Here is a 14,077-nt window from a genome sequence, read left to right on the forward strand (position 1 = left end):
CGTGGTAGATGAGTGAACAGGGAGCTGTGGGAGTAGGTTGGGGACCAGTCGCATACCTGTGCAGTGGTCTTGGCCAGGGTGGTGAGATGTGGCTGAACCTGGAATACACTTTGGCGGGGGAAGTCAGACAAAAGTGGCCTTAAGAGAAGTGGTATTTAAAAAAACCCTCCGCGTGTGTATTAAAAGTCTTATGACAAATCTGAATCAATGGAGATATTTATGCTATTTCCAGGAGTCAGGATGATGCCCAATTTTAATACAATTGAATAAGAATTTCAGTGGCGTTTTTGGGGAACTCGACTGCCTTGTGGGCAGTGCACCTTTTCCATGCTCAGGATTTATCAGAACCTGGCAGACAAAGATTCCTGCCCTTGGGGGAATTCTGTTTTGGGGGTAGGGGGAGAAAGACAGGGGCAAACAGAGCAAAGAAGCACAGAAGGTAGTAAGGCTATGAAACAGGAAAAGGACAGACTGCGTGGGTGGGAGGGGGAGGGGAATCACAGCGGCTGCGTGTCCCAGCAGACCTCCTTGAGAAGGTGGCATCTGAGCAAAGGCTGCAGGGTGAGGGGTCAGCCAGGTGGGGATCTGGGGGTGGGGAATATTGCCAAGCAAGGGGGACTCTGGAGAAATTTTTTTTTTTTCTTTTTGTCTTTTTGACATTTCTTGGGCCGCTCCCGCGGCATCTGGAGGTTCCCAGGCTAGGGGTCTAATCAGAGCTATAGCAGCCAGCCTATGCTACAGCCACAGCGATGCCAGATCCAAGCCACGTCTGCAACCTACACCACAGCTCACGGCAACTTAACCCACTGAGCAAAGCCAGGGATTGAACCCTCAACCTCACGGTTTCTAGTCGGATTCGTTAACCACTGAGCCACGACAAGAACGCCTGGAGAAAGAGCTTGAAGGTGGGGGCGTGGCTATATGTCTGAAGGACAACAGGAAGGTCAGGGCCACTGGCGTGGAACCCGGCAGAAGGAGGAGGGGGTTCAAGAGGTGAGAGAAGCAGTTCCTTTTAGGGCTTCTAGGCTGTTCCAAGGACTGGTAAGTAGGTGGTGGGGAGGAGGCAGGGGGCGGTTACTTCTGAGGGATTACTGACAGAGAAAGAGGAGAGAACTCTAGTCCCATCTTGAAATATCATGAAAGCCAATAACATCAAAAGATGATGACAACACTGTAGGCGGAGACAAAGATCTTCGCGGCATCTGCACATGAGAACGGCCTGGCCTTTCAATTCTGTGAGAAGATACTTGTTTACTTAATAATGGGAGCAGCCTGACTGGTTGTCTCTGTAAAAAAGCTGGACCCCTCTCCACGGAACACTTTCAGTCATCTCAGTGGTAATTTCTAGACAGATTGAAACGTCAAACAGAGAAAATACCCCCAATTCAGGAGGGTCGCTGGATCATCTGAGAGATGGGGAGACCTTCTCAGGCAGAACACATTCCTGGAGTAGCTGGTGGGTCTGAGGGCAGCTGCCACCACTGCCCAGGCAGAGACACTCCCTGAAGTAGTGGGGCCAAGGCATAAATCTTTACAACAAATCTGCCTGTTTCTGATGTTTCTCTGGCAACATCTGGAAGGACGGGAACAGGGCCTGGGTGTCAGTGAGAACCAAGATGCAGGTCTGGTGGGAGAGAAGGGGCCTGGCGGGGCCAGGAGGGGAGGAAGGCCTGAGGGCAAGGGTGACGTCCAAAGAGAGCCGGGGCTCCAGGCATGGCCTGGATCAAATCTGTGTCCCTGGCTTGACGGAGCATCAGACCTCAGTGAGTCTCAGCCACCCTAGTTTCCTTTTCTCAACGGAAAGGTCTCAGGATGTTTCTCTCCCACAGCTGCTTGTCCTGGGGAGTTAGTGAACCCTCTGGGGGTGGGGGTGGGGGAGGGGGCCTCTGGCCCAGCATCCAGGACACAGTGAGACTGTCCTTGGTGGATACCTAGTCCAGTGACTTTCGTGTGTCACATGGGACATCACAGAGTCTCCGTTTGCTGAAAGAGCCACATTAATTAAGGAGATGCAGACATTCTGTGGGGGTCGTTTCAAGAGAGCTTGGCCGACGTGCTGACAAAGACTCCCTCTGGGACCAAACCACGCTCTTCCGAGCCCCTTGGACATGAGGGAACAGCTGTGTCCTGAGGACGATGCCCTGAAGAAGCTGGTCAAGCAGCCTCACATCCCTTCCTGAATGCCACCATCCACGAGTCGCTGCTCTCCACGTTTTGAAATGCACATCCTTTCCCCCATTAGTTCAGTCTCTTCTGAACTGGGAAATGACAAGCATGACAGTCATTCTTCATTCCTTAGTGCACGTGCGTTTGCAAGTTTTGATGTCACTCGTGCAAATACGTCTGCTGCCAAGAGTCTGGGCGGGCGTGCCAAGTAAACCTGCTTATAAGAGTTAGTCACCTTGACCTGGCACATGGAAGGGGCTTGATAAGCATCAAACAGTGATTGAATGAATGATGTCTCAAGCTTGCAGGACAGCTCATGAATAAATCAACCCAAAAAAGACAGGGTTGCTGCTATCAAAGTGGATGGCTGATGCAAATGGAAAGTATAAAGAAGTATCACTTGAGTTTGAATTTATCTGAGTAGATCGACCATCATTAACGGCAGCAGTAAATACTGAAAAATGGACAAGAGTGGTTTTTTTTAACTGGTTTGTGAGGCTTATCCTAACACTCCGTCATTTTCATCCCTAAAAAACCAAAGTAAAGGGTGGCCATCACCTGCAGCCTGTAAATGAAGGGCAGCCATACACTTCGCAGACTAGCTCCAGAGTCACCAGGTAATGGGATCAGAAAGTCTTGGGGAGGATGCTGATTTATAAGGTGTCTGCTCAATCATGCTTGTTTTAGTGAGAACATGATACTCAGAGGTTTCACTTACTTTACTCCCAGTAAACAACGTGCTGAGTTTGAAGGTATTGGATTAGAGGGAAAGCCTCAAAAGAAGCTACCTGACTCTATTTCCCGTGAGACCTCATTTTATGAAAGCAGAGCCAACTCATTTTTTAATGTTTGCTGTCAAGACTGGCACCAGCTCTGACTTCACGGGGGGTCAGAACTGTTGAAGATCCCAGATTCCCTTCAAGGTGGACAGAGAGTGCCAAGGGCCAGGCCTGAATGTAGAGGTTTGGGGAGGGGGGCGGGCGGAGGATTTAGGTAAGAAAGACCACCTGCTAAGCACCTGGGCCACTGCATGGACACTTCAGAAGTTCAGGTTAAGGGGGCGGGGTGCAATCAGCAGAACGTCCACCAGTAAAAGAAACATGCTGAAAAGAAACTTGAAAGCAAGGGAAGCAGAACTGTTAACAATAAGTTTATAGCTTTCAGGTCCTGAAACAGAGGACTGAAAATATGTGTGGAGTTCCACTGGGGGAAGAATTAAAATTAGCCTCCATTTCTTTACCTTCTAGAAAGCAGTCTATATTTTTCCTAAGCCTCAGCTGCTTTCTTTTCCAAAATAATCAGCTCATAGAACAACTTAAAGATTCATGAATTCTTACTATGAGTTAAGCTTTACTCTTTTCCTTGAAGGGCAGGGTATATTCCTTAATTTCAGAGTCACAAAACAATTGCGGGGTGGCAATTCTATAGAAAGCAGTTGTGTATTTCTTTCTTGGCTTGCATCATGCCTCTAACACATGCAACAAAATACCATCCTGATGGTGCCTCTGAAAGCAGACTTTGAGTCCTGCCCATGTGCCTGTGTTGGAAATCTCGGCCATGTCTTGCTTCTACTGCAGGACAAAAGCTGGTCTTGGCCATTCTCTAATCACTCACCTTTCATCTTCAGTAACATACTGTGTTCCTTGCCTATATGAGTCTGCACACTGGTCCGTATACCTTTAGAGGCAGTACATGAACAAGCTAACTTCTCTTGGTATAAAGATGCACACAGTGCAACTCCACGGCTCTAAGCCATTCAATTTTTAAAAAACGTCCCTAAATTATTCAGTGCATTTGACTTGCAGATGTGCTTCTGCTTTATATAAACAGTGTGCTTTGAAACAAGGATCTATAAGGGATGCAATCAGCTCTGCTCCCCTTGTATGTACACGAAAAGCTGTTTGAACAGTGTCACCCCAAACAGCTTGGGGTGGTTTCATTTAATGACACTGGCAGACGAGAGACTCTGTATTGCTAAATGTGTGTGCAAAGTAGACCCTACAAAGTGAGAATAAACCTCTCTCACCCCCAAGTTGCAAAGCCTTTTCAGATTGATTTGGAAAACTGGGAATACATCTTTATGTGTGTTGACTGAAATCCTGTTTGATGGCATTGCCAGCCCAGCAAAGTTCATTCTGTATAACATTAGGCTAGAAAGGAACATACCGACAGACAGACAGACAATGAAGTCATGCAGTGGGGCTGTGTTGAATGCATGGATATACAGGTGCACACAGAAGAGGCCAAGCACACCACTTAATTTAACGCGGGCACAGGTCTGCACCAAGAGTCCGAGACATTGCCAACAAGCCTTAAGCGGAGGAGGGGATGTCAAGGGGAAACAAAGCTGAGAAAGATGAGCAGGAAATGGGCAAGATGACTCATCTATACTTGAAGGTCTGACCTGTCAGCTGGTCGTCGCCTGCAGCAGGGGCGATGCGATTATGAGGTGTCGTAAGCTGAGTCACGATTATCGCAGCTATGGCAAAGGAAGATTCCCAGGTCAGCATGCATGAGGGAAGAAAAAGCCAGACTGAAGCTAGGCTAGCAAGGAGAGTCTCCATCAGCACAGCACATCATCTCAACTCTCTTCCAACAACAACAAACAGAGAAGGAAAAAAAAAAAAAAGAAAAAGAAAAAGAAAAAGAAAAAAACCACAGCGAGCTGTTGAATTTTCTGCATTCGTTTCCCTTAAACAGGCTCTCGGCAGGCAGTTAGATGTCTAACTATGACACGGTTGCAAGCTCTGGCTGAGATTTTTGGATAGATCAACTAAAGTGGGGGAAAAAAAAGCAAAAACAAAAACATTAGTTCTAAATAAGGATCTAGACTGAAGAGTGTTTTCAACTGCTGCTGAGTGGCATGTAGACAGATCATTGCTAATTCTGATGATCCAAACTTGAGGCGTTCAAAATGTATTAGGTTATTTAAAATTCTCCTGCTTAAGTCACAATATTTTCTCTTCTCACTAAAATCACCTTTTGTGAGGAATACTATCTCCTCTCACAAAAAAAAAAACAAAACATTTTTATGTAGAGAAATTTCTCTGAACTAAATTTCATGCAGAATATTTCCACTTAGGAACTTTATTTTGTTGGGGAGTGGGGAAAAATGCATCTCAAAACATCAGTTTAAAAAAAAAAATAAAGACTAATCAGTGCCTTTGCTATAGTCGTCATGGTTAACATGTGACCAAAGACATGATTAAGATTCTTGAAGCAGACCAGGCTGAGCTTCTTGGTTTTCCTGCCTGGCTCAGCAGTTGTATTTAAATGGTTAACATTTATGACACACAGATATTGTGGAAAAAAAGGAGAAAATTAAAATGTCAGTTCTAACATGATACAGCTGGAAAATGATGCAAAGAAAAAATATTGGAAAATTAAGGACAGGCTTACATGAAAGATTACTAATTTACATGGAACAGCCTGGGTGCTATTAGAAATGTGGCAACAAGTAAGGAAAATAGATCATCTACCATCTGCAGACAATTAAACCCGAAACTGCTGCTGCATAATATTTTGAAATATCCCTCCGTACTGTTCAAACAGTGCTACTCCTTATAACCAGCCAACAGCAGCCCTGGGTTTAAAAGTGGGATCATTGTCTTTCACATGCTACTTATGAAAACTTTCTAGTCTTACTCAGTGAGAGTGAATAAACTAACAGTTTCATTAGGGAATGGAGACCTCTCAAGATATTAGATAATTTTCTTGGTATGACATAGACAATTTCACGTTCCTATGTAAACAGTAAAATGGCCTTTCTAAGACTCCTGACAAAGTTGATACCAATTTCAAGTTTATGCACAAAACACTTGCTTGGTCACAGACCAAGTTCAACCAACACTCTTGTGCGGTTTCCCATTTCTTACAGGAAAACCTGATCTGCTTTACCTCTGAGAAAAATTATATCAAAACAGAGCATCTATCCAATACGGAAAAAGGTAAATGATATAAACAAAAAGTTACTTGCAAAGAGCTACATCAGGCAGCCATGTATTCACAGCTAAAAGGAGGATAAGCTACAGTGTAAGGCTCAAAACTCGAATGGAAAACTACTTCCTGATACCTGGATATTGCAAGTATCAGGAAGGGCTTCTATCAGATCTCTGTGTTCTGTCTTGTAAAGTGATCTTCTGTGACTATTATTCTTAGTTACAAGGAAAAAAATAAATTGTGTTACAAATCACCTTAAAATAGAAGTCAGCTGGCCCACTGCCTGCTTTTGTCAATAAAGTTTTATTGGTACAGGCTCATGTGTTCACCGTTCATGCATGGCTGATGGCCCCCCTTGCAAGCAAAGGCAGGGCTGAGGGGCTGTGATGGAGACCGTCTGGCTGGGGAAGCCTAAGATATTTGACATCTGCCCTTTATAGAAAAACTTGCTTAGAAAATCACTAAAAATGCATTATCTAAAAGAATCTTGCTAAATTCCTATGCTTTGAAGACAGCATCTGGTGCTGATAAACTCAGGCTCTTGTTTTGGTACAAAGATGTGCATGGGATGGTAAGAAAACACATCCAGTGTATCAACTCCCATTTCAGTTACAGGCAGTGGGATCTTCTAGAATTTGATGAACTAGTATTTACCACCTAGGTTTTACAGGGCTCCAGGGTTCCTTGAAAAATGAGTTTGGTCAAATAAATGTAGAAAATGTAGGGCTGAAAAAATTAAGCAGGTTTCTTTTCCTTAGGAACTTCTCAAGGGCCTTAATGCACTCACGATGTGCATTATGAAGACCGTTTAAGGTGGAAAAAAGGAGATTTTCTGTATAAGATGCAGAGCAGCAAATGCATATCATATTTATGTTTCTATTTCCAAATCCATAGCTAAATGATAGCAGATTGGCATATATGAGTAGTCTTACTATATAATTTGTTTTCTCCTGTGTTGAATATGAGTAATTAAAAGGAATCTCAACTAGCTTTACATCTCAACAGACATTCTTCTCAGTTCTTTTATCAGTGTACTTTCATTCTGTAGCATTGTGGCCTAGAAAGAATGGCATTTCTTTGAACAAAACAGTGAACAGAAAAACAGTCTAGATAAACTTCTCAAAGAGCCTAGTGAATAAAAAAAGAAACACTCACATTTCTGAATACAGTTAAAAATTGTATCAGAACAATAGAAATCCTTCAAAGTTTCCTGAAGGTCTTCCAGCAAAGCATATAAACATTGCAGTACAAATGTAAATGAAATAAAAGACTATACTTAAAAAGAGTGAAGCATTTTTGCATAGAAAATTCATCTTAAAATATAACATCAGAATAATGGTTTTGTTTTCTTTTTCTTTAAGGTTTACATCTGAATACCATAATACTTTTGGAAAGAATTTAGCATGTGTTTTCACTCAGGTTTTGTCTTGATTTTTAGCTATCCTGCTGTTAGCCAAATCATAGCAAGGAGAGAGGAACAAGTTAATACATATGACACCCCCTCCAACTAAAAACAAACAACCCCCCTGAACTTTTCTGAACTCAAAATCCTCAAAATTTAAAAAATGATATATTTATGTATCTATACTTGGAAGTTTTATGGATTACACTATGCCAAACATAATAGGCATTCAATTTCTTTTTTCTTTTTATGGCTATACCTGTGGCATATGGAAATTCCCCAGCCAGGGCTCAAATTGGAGCTGCAGCTGCTGGACCTATACCACAACAATGGCAACACTGGATCTGAGCCATATCTAGAACCTAAATCTCAGCTGGTGGCAATGCTGGATCCTTAACCCACTGAGCAAGGCCAGGGATAAAACCCGCATCCTCATGGACACTATGTTGGGTTCTTAACCTGCTTTTTAACAACAGGAACTCCTGGCATTCAAATGTTTTTTTCTTATCCTCTTAAATTTGCTGATGCTTCTTTTGTGCCCTACTATGTGGCCAATCCTAGAGACTGTTCCATGTGCACTTGAAAAAAATGTATATTCGAGGTTTTTTTGGGATGTGATGTCTTGAAAATCTCAATTAAGTCTAACTGTTCTATTGTATAATTTAGGTTCTCTGTTGTTTTATTAATTTTCTGTCCAGAAGATCTGTCCATTGATGTGAGTGAAGTGTTAAAGTCTCCTATTATTATTGTACTCCCATCAATTTCTCCTTTTATGTCTGTTAGTATTTGCTTTATGTATTTGGGTGCTCCTATATTGGGTGCATATATGTTGATGAGTGTAATATCCTCTTCTCATATTGATCCTTTTATCATTATATAGTGTCTTCCTTTATCTTTCTTATGGCCCTTGTTTTAAATTCTATTTTGTCTGATATGAGTTTTACGACTCTGCTTTCTCATCATTTCCATTTACATGAAAGACCTTTTTCCATCCCCTCACTTTCAATCTACATGTATCACCAAATATTAAAAAAAATAAATATATAACAAGAAAGCCCCAAATGGCTATACTGTTAAGGAGAAACATAGCTGGCATTATGTTATGAAAAAATTATTTTTATGGGGGATTAATGCAAAATATACAGCTTAAACTAATTATTGTATCATTGTATCAATAATAAACTTCATTTAATAAAAGAAATCTAATTTACTATCAGGATAGATTTTTACTTTTTTTTTTTTTTTTTAATGGCTGCACCTGCAGCATATGGAAGTTCCTAGGCTAGGGGTCAAATAAGAGCTGCAGCTGCTGGCCTACATTATAGCCACAGAAACACTAGGCCTGAGCTGTGTCTGTGGCCTACACTGCAGCTCACAGCAACACTGGATCCTTTAATCCACTGAGCGAGGCCAGGGATGGAACCTGAATCTTCATGGACGCTAGTCAGGTTCTTAACCCTCTGAGCCACAACAGGAACTCCCAAGACAGATTTTTACTTTTAAGTGTATCCTGTCAGTTTAGAACTGATCATCAACAAAGTATTTTAAAACCAGCATAAAAGAGTTTCAATCCTACCAGTTACTATAAGGCAGCCATAAGGAAGGTAAAAGTTTAAAAAAAATGCATACACTGATTGCTAAGACACAGCTGAACCAAGTGGTCTTAAAAAGAATTCAACTATAAAAATGAGATTAAAAATAAAAATGAGGAGAATATAAAAACAGCTAAAAGCTATTCTATGTAGTCCACCATAAAGACTAAAAAGAATCCTAATTGGGAGGGTAACGCCCAAACATCAAGTACATTCTGACCTCGTATGGTGTCTTTTCAACTCAAGAGAGAGAATATTCTGTGGTGAATTTGCCTATATCATCAAAATACAGCCACACAGATCTGTGAGGAATCCAGATGTATAAATTAAAGGAGGATACATAAAATTACAGGTAATCCCTCAAGATATGGAGATATGTAATAACACACCTAAGGTATTTTCCTGGGTCTAAATTTTTATGAGGCTCTATATTTGAGATGATTAATGTCAAAATATACCCTTAGAATATGATTAAAATAATCACAACATTAAATTTATAACTAGCATGAAATATATCTTTGACACATATCCCTGTTTGAAATTACAAATCAGTTCCTTGTGAAAAAATATCCACCTCCATACTTTTTCTATAAAGATACTTGTCAACAGTTTTCTTCATGAGAATCCTGAAATCCTTGTAAATTCAAAATGCATGCCTAGGAAAGTGGTTTAGTGTCTGAAAATTCAATTAAGCCACCATCCTGTCAGAAATATCAGCAACATGTGGCAAAAAGTAGAATGTTTGAACTCTTAAATTTCAAACATCCTTACTATAAAGTACCAGTAACTTTTCAGACCTGCCTATTTCTCTGTTTTGACTAAGTTGTCAAGATGGATTGGCTTCCTCCACTGAAAAATCATTTTTACTATGAATTAAAAAAATTCTCTGATTATAAAGGTGATGAAACATTAGACTGTGCTGTGAAGGAAGGTTCCTGAATCTGTACATACAGAAATTCCATGAGATAAAACAGTGCCAAATAGTGTAGTTTCACCCGGAAGGGGACCATCTCCCAAGGTGCTCTCCTGTGTTATGCATAACAAAAAGCAATGACAAAGTGATGCAATGAATCTTAAAATCTGTTTCTCTCTCCCCGCCCAAAAGGTTATTTGATTAGACAGAGTTTGTTGCTGTGTAAATGTTTGCAAATGACTCAGAAAATATGAGCGGAGAGTATTTAGTCAATCAGGTCATCTGATTGCCTAATCATCCTTTGGTGAATTGAAAAACAAATTTCAATATTGATTAAATCTAGCTGATGATGGAAGAAAATGATCCAAATCACCATCTAATTCAATCTATTGTGAAAACAGCAAACTCAGATTTCCCTATTTACTAGTGTGTCATTTATATAATTATTTAACTATGCAAATGAACAGGATGACAGGTTGTTTTCAGAGTCAACTGGGCAGTGACTCGGTTCTAATAAAAGAGAGGACAGCTAGTTAAATGATGCAAAACTACGACTGGCCAGGGGTTCTGCTGGGTGAAAAGCTATGAGATAGAGTGAAACACTGCTGAACTCCAGGCTATCCTCAGAGTGACTTTGTTAAGTCAATTTATCTTCAAAATATGCATTTTTTCATCTTAAAAATAAAAATAGCCATACATGTCTTCTTTCTCACAGTAATGTGGAAAAGATCAATGAGAACATGTGCATGAAAGTGGTTTTAACTCTCAACTGTGATGTGAAACACAAGGCATTATAAATTAGGCACTCCAGAACTGGGGGTCCTTTTTGAGACCTCAAGGGTCAGCAGAATTCAATACAGCAATCAGCATGGCCGATGATCTGGATGCCTAAGAATGTCGATACCTCATTTGAAGGCCGTATAATACTGTAATAATTAATCGTTAATGGCAAATTACAGTTTAGACACATGTCAATATCTGTAATTTCATTTTTTAATTAATTTATTCCTATAAAGAAAAGCTCTTAATCAGTACAATATGATATAAAAAAATCAAGTGTTTTCAAATCAGTACAAATAGATTTTTGGAGCAGGGAACCCATAATGACAAACAAAATACAAATGAAGCGAGTTCCTCCTCCAAGGCTTGGTGCATAACATGAAACCAAGAGGTGCTTGTCAGGTTAACTGAATAAAAAGGTCATGTATCTTCGGGAAATAAGAATTCAATAGAATTTAGAAAATGCTGATGGGCTCCCATGATATAGCCAAACTATGTCATCTGAATGTAAAACGATAATAACAGCAAGATATTTTCATCCAACAGAACACATCCAGTGACTCCCTATGACCTGATGAAATCCAGTGGCTTCCCGCCATCCTTTCTGGATTAAATCTCACAGCGCTTCTTCACTGGACTCAGGTTCACACCAGCGGTTGGAAAGTGTGTTTTTAACTACAAGTGCTAATTTATAATGCCTTGTTTTAATGCAGCATTGGACATTTCTCAAAGCATTTTCTCATATGCTTCTACATGTGATGGTTAAAACCACACTGCAAAGTGACAAGATGGGTACAGCTTGTACGTACTCTCTCTCTTTCTCTCTCACACACACACACCCAAACATACCCTCTTTTTTAGGATGCCCTGTGTGGTGAGCTTATGTTGGTTCACCCTAACCCCGTTTACATCTCATCTTCCACCACATTTTCTCAGGATTGTGACCAGGCCCGGGAAACAGTAGGTCCACACCAACATCACCTGGTTATTGAGTTCAAAGAGATACACATCCCCAGTGAACAAAGCCCACACAGGCTCCACTTCACAGAGCTATTATAACTAGATAACTGCATTAAAACAGCAGGAGGTATTTTACTATTTTGCCTATGAAGACGCACAAGACATAGTCTTACCAGGAATGGTGCTTTGGCTTAAAACCTGTATTTGAGATCATATAAAAATTAATTTTATTTTAGTAGAATTTAAAAAAAAAGATAACCATTGAAAACTGCTTTGAAACCTACCAATACGACTCCTTATCTGAAAAAAATCCCTGTGAAACACAAAGTTACCTGACACATGATCCCAGCACACATGCACACACACACTTATTTCAATGACGTGAATATTTTAAGAAGTTTTGAACTACCAATCTAAAATCTTAAAGGGCATAAACCAAAGGAGCATCCCATAATTTCAACCTACCTTTTGTGGCCACTTGGACACAGTCTATTTTGGTTTCCTGTGTTAAATAAAGAGGAGGGGGAAAAAAAATCACTATTCATGTTACATATAAATCAAATAAAATCTCTGCTGTTCTCTTTGAATACAGATAAGGAGTGGTCTCATTATTCCAAGTGTGACATTAATCACACAGTTAGCCCCTGGATCACGCTCTTACACATTTTCCGGCCCCAGTGCTGGTGAGGGCGGGGTGGGCACCTTGGGACCCGATGGTGAACCAGGAGCAACACACAAAACCCATCTGCCTGGTGGCCCCTGGCTTCCTTCTCCAGGCCCTTACTGGCTCCCTGTACAAACACTCATTTAGAAGAACTGTGTCTTCAACTTCCTGCCTTCTCATTGGCCAAGGCAATGATGGTACCCAGACCCGAGCTGTGAAAAAGGGAACTCATTATGGTATCCGAAAAACTCGTCCTTCTTTCTAAAGAGACTTCTCTAGCTCATCAGAGCTCGGGGATGGTCTGAACAGGAAAGGGAAAAAAGAATTAAAAACTACTTGATAGTTTTTATTTTATTTTCATCTCATCTTTCTAAAGCTATTTTTTCTTAGAAAAAAAAAAAAGATGACTAATTTAGTCTCAGCTCTAGGAAGCAGAAACTCTTGTGGAACCAAAAAAATGGGACAGAATATGCTGAAAAGACAGATGTTGTGTATCTCACAACATTTTAAACAAGCTGAGTGTACGTGTTGGAGCTGTACTGTTTTCCTGTAAAACAGTAAGCTAAGCAGAATTACTAGCCAACTTTTGGTAATAGGTAAAAACTGAAAATAAAAACCATCATGTTGACAATATAGTCTTCCTACCAGAACAAATACGAACATATTCATTTCTTTCCATAAATTTCTCTAGGTGAGAACAATTTTAACAGAGAGAATAAAACACATTTATTCCAAGGAAAAACACACAAGAGCATGACTTTCCTTCTTACGACTACCTTCTGGAATCTGTGTTCGCATCAATAACCTTGAATGGCCCAAGTAAACAGCCATTTAGAATACTTACCCCATTGGCTCTACTAGCAGCTTGGAAATAGATTCTGTAGCTCTTATGGGGCAGGAGAGGGGCGTTCCAGTATCCACTGTAGGTCTTGTTATCACCAATAGTAAAAGGCTGAGCAGCTTGGAGGCTGCTGGCTGGGAATTCTGCAGCAAAGTAGTACTGGGAATTCAGTATTGAAGCGTTCTGGAAGTGAATGGGTACTGGGTAGCATTTTAAGATTTCTGTTGTCTTTTTAGTTCTTCGAGGACGTTCTTCCTCGACAACTATTTGGTAGACACTAGAAAAAAGAGAGCATTATCAGTGATATTTTATGATAACAGAGATGATCACTTCGTCCTCAACTGCGCAAACTCGCCAGATACCTCCAATAAAGGACACATGGGATACAGTCAACAATAACTGTGTAATGTGTAATGGCCACAGAAGCAATATTTACTCGATGAGAAACTGCTGAATATCCTTCCACAGAACTCCCACCCCAAATAAGACAATTTATTGAGGAAAATAAAATTCACCATAATTAAAAAAATTTCACATAACCATCTCTGCTGTTTCTGTGCACAGGAAACCAAAATTATGTTCTTTTTATGTGTAATTGAAGATGAATTTGCAGACAACAAACTCATTCTACCTAACCAATGAAATTATATTAACTTTATTAAAAAAGGCAATGTATAGAAACATAATCAAAGCACTATGGTACAACATGAAATTAATTTTTAAAAATAATTTTAAAAAGTCAAAATCAAAATCAGGGAGTTCCTGTTCTGGCTCAGTGGGTTAAGAACCTGAATAGTATTCATGAGGATGCAAGTTCCAT

The 14,077-nt window shown here is 40.4% G+C and overlaps 1 protein-coding gene across 13 annotated transcripts in view; it reads right to left on the reverse strand.

Annotated features, from left to right (window-relative positions):
- Positions 1–14,077, reverse strand: part of PTPRM (protein tyrosine phosphatase, receptor type M) — a 742,666-nt gene that overhangs the window by 248,352 nt on the left and 480,237 nt on the right. For 8 of the 13 annotated variants that reach the window (XM_021097712.1, XM_021097707.1, XM_021097708.1 and 5 more), the window contains exons 12-14: positions 13,261–13,534; positions 12,218–12,254; positions 4,571–4,645 (exon numbers count right to left, since the gene is read on the reverse strand). In XM_021097712.1, the coding sequence (XP_020953371.1) occupies positions 4,571–4,645; positions 12,218–12,254; positions 13,261–13,534 (386 nt within the window). The remainder of the gene's footprint in view (positions 1–4,570; positions 4,646–12,217; positions 12,255–13,260; positions 13,535–14,077) is intronic. The other 5 variants (XM_021097710.1, XM_021097717.1, XM_021097715.1 and 2 more) reach the window with 1 other exon arrangement.

Source organism: Sus scrofa, chromosome 6 (assembly GCF_000003025.6).
Source record: "Sus scrofa isolate TJ Tabasco breed Duroc chromosome 6, Sscrofa11.1, whole genome shotgun sequence".
Lineage (NCBI taxonomy): Eukaryota > Metazoa > Chordata > Mammalia > Artiodactyla > Suidae > Sus > Sus scrofa.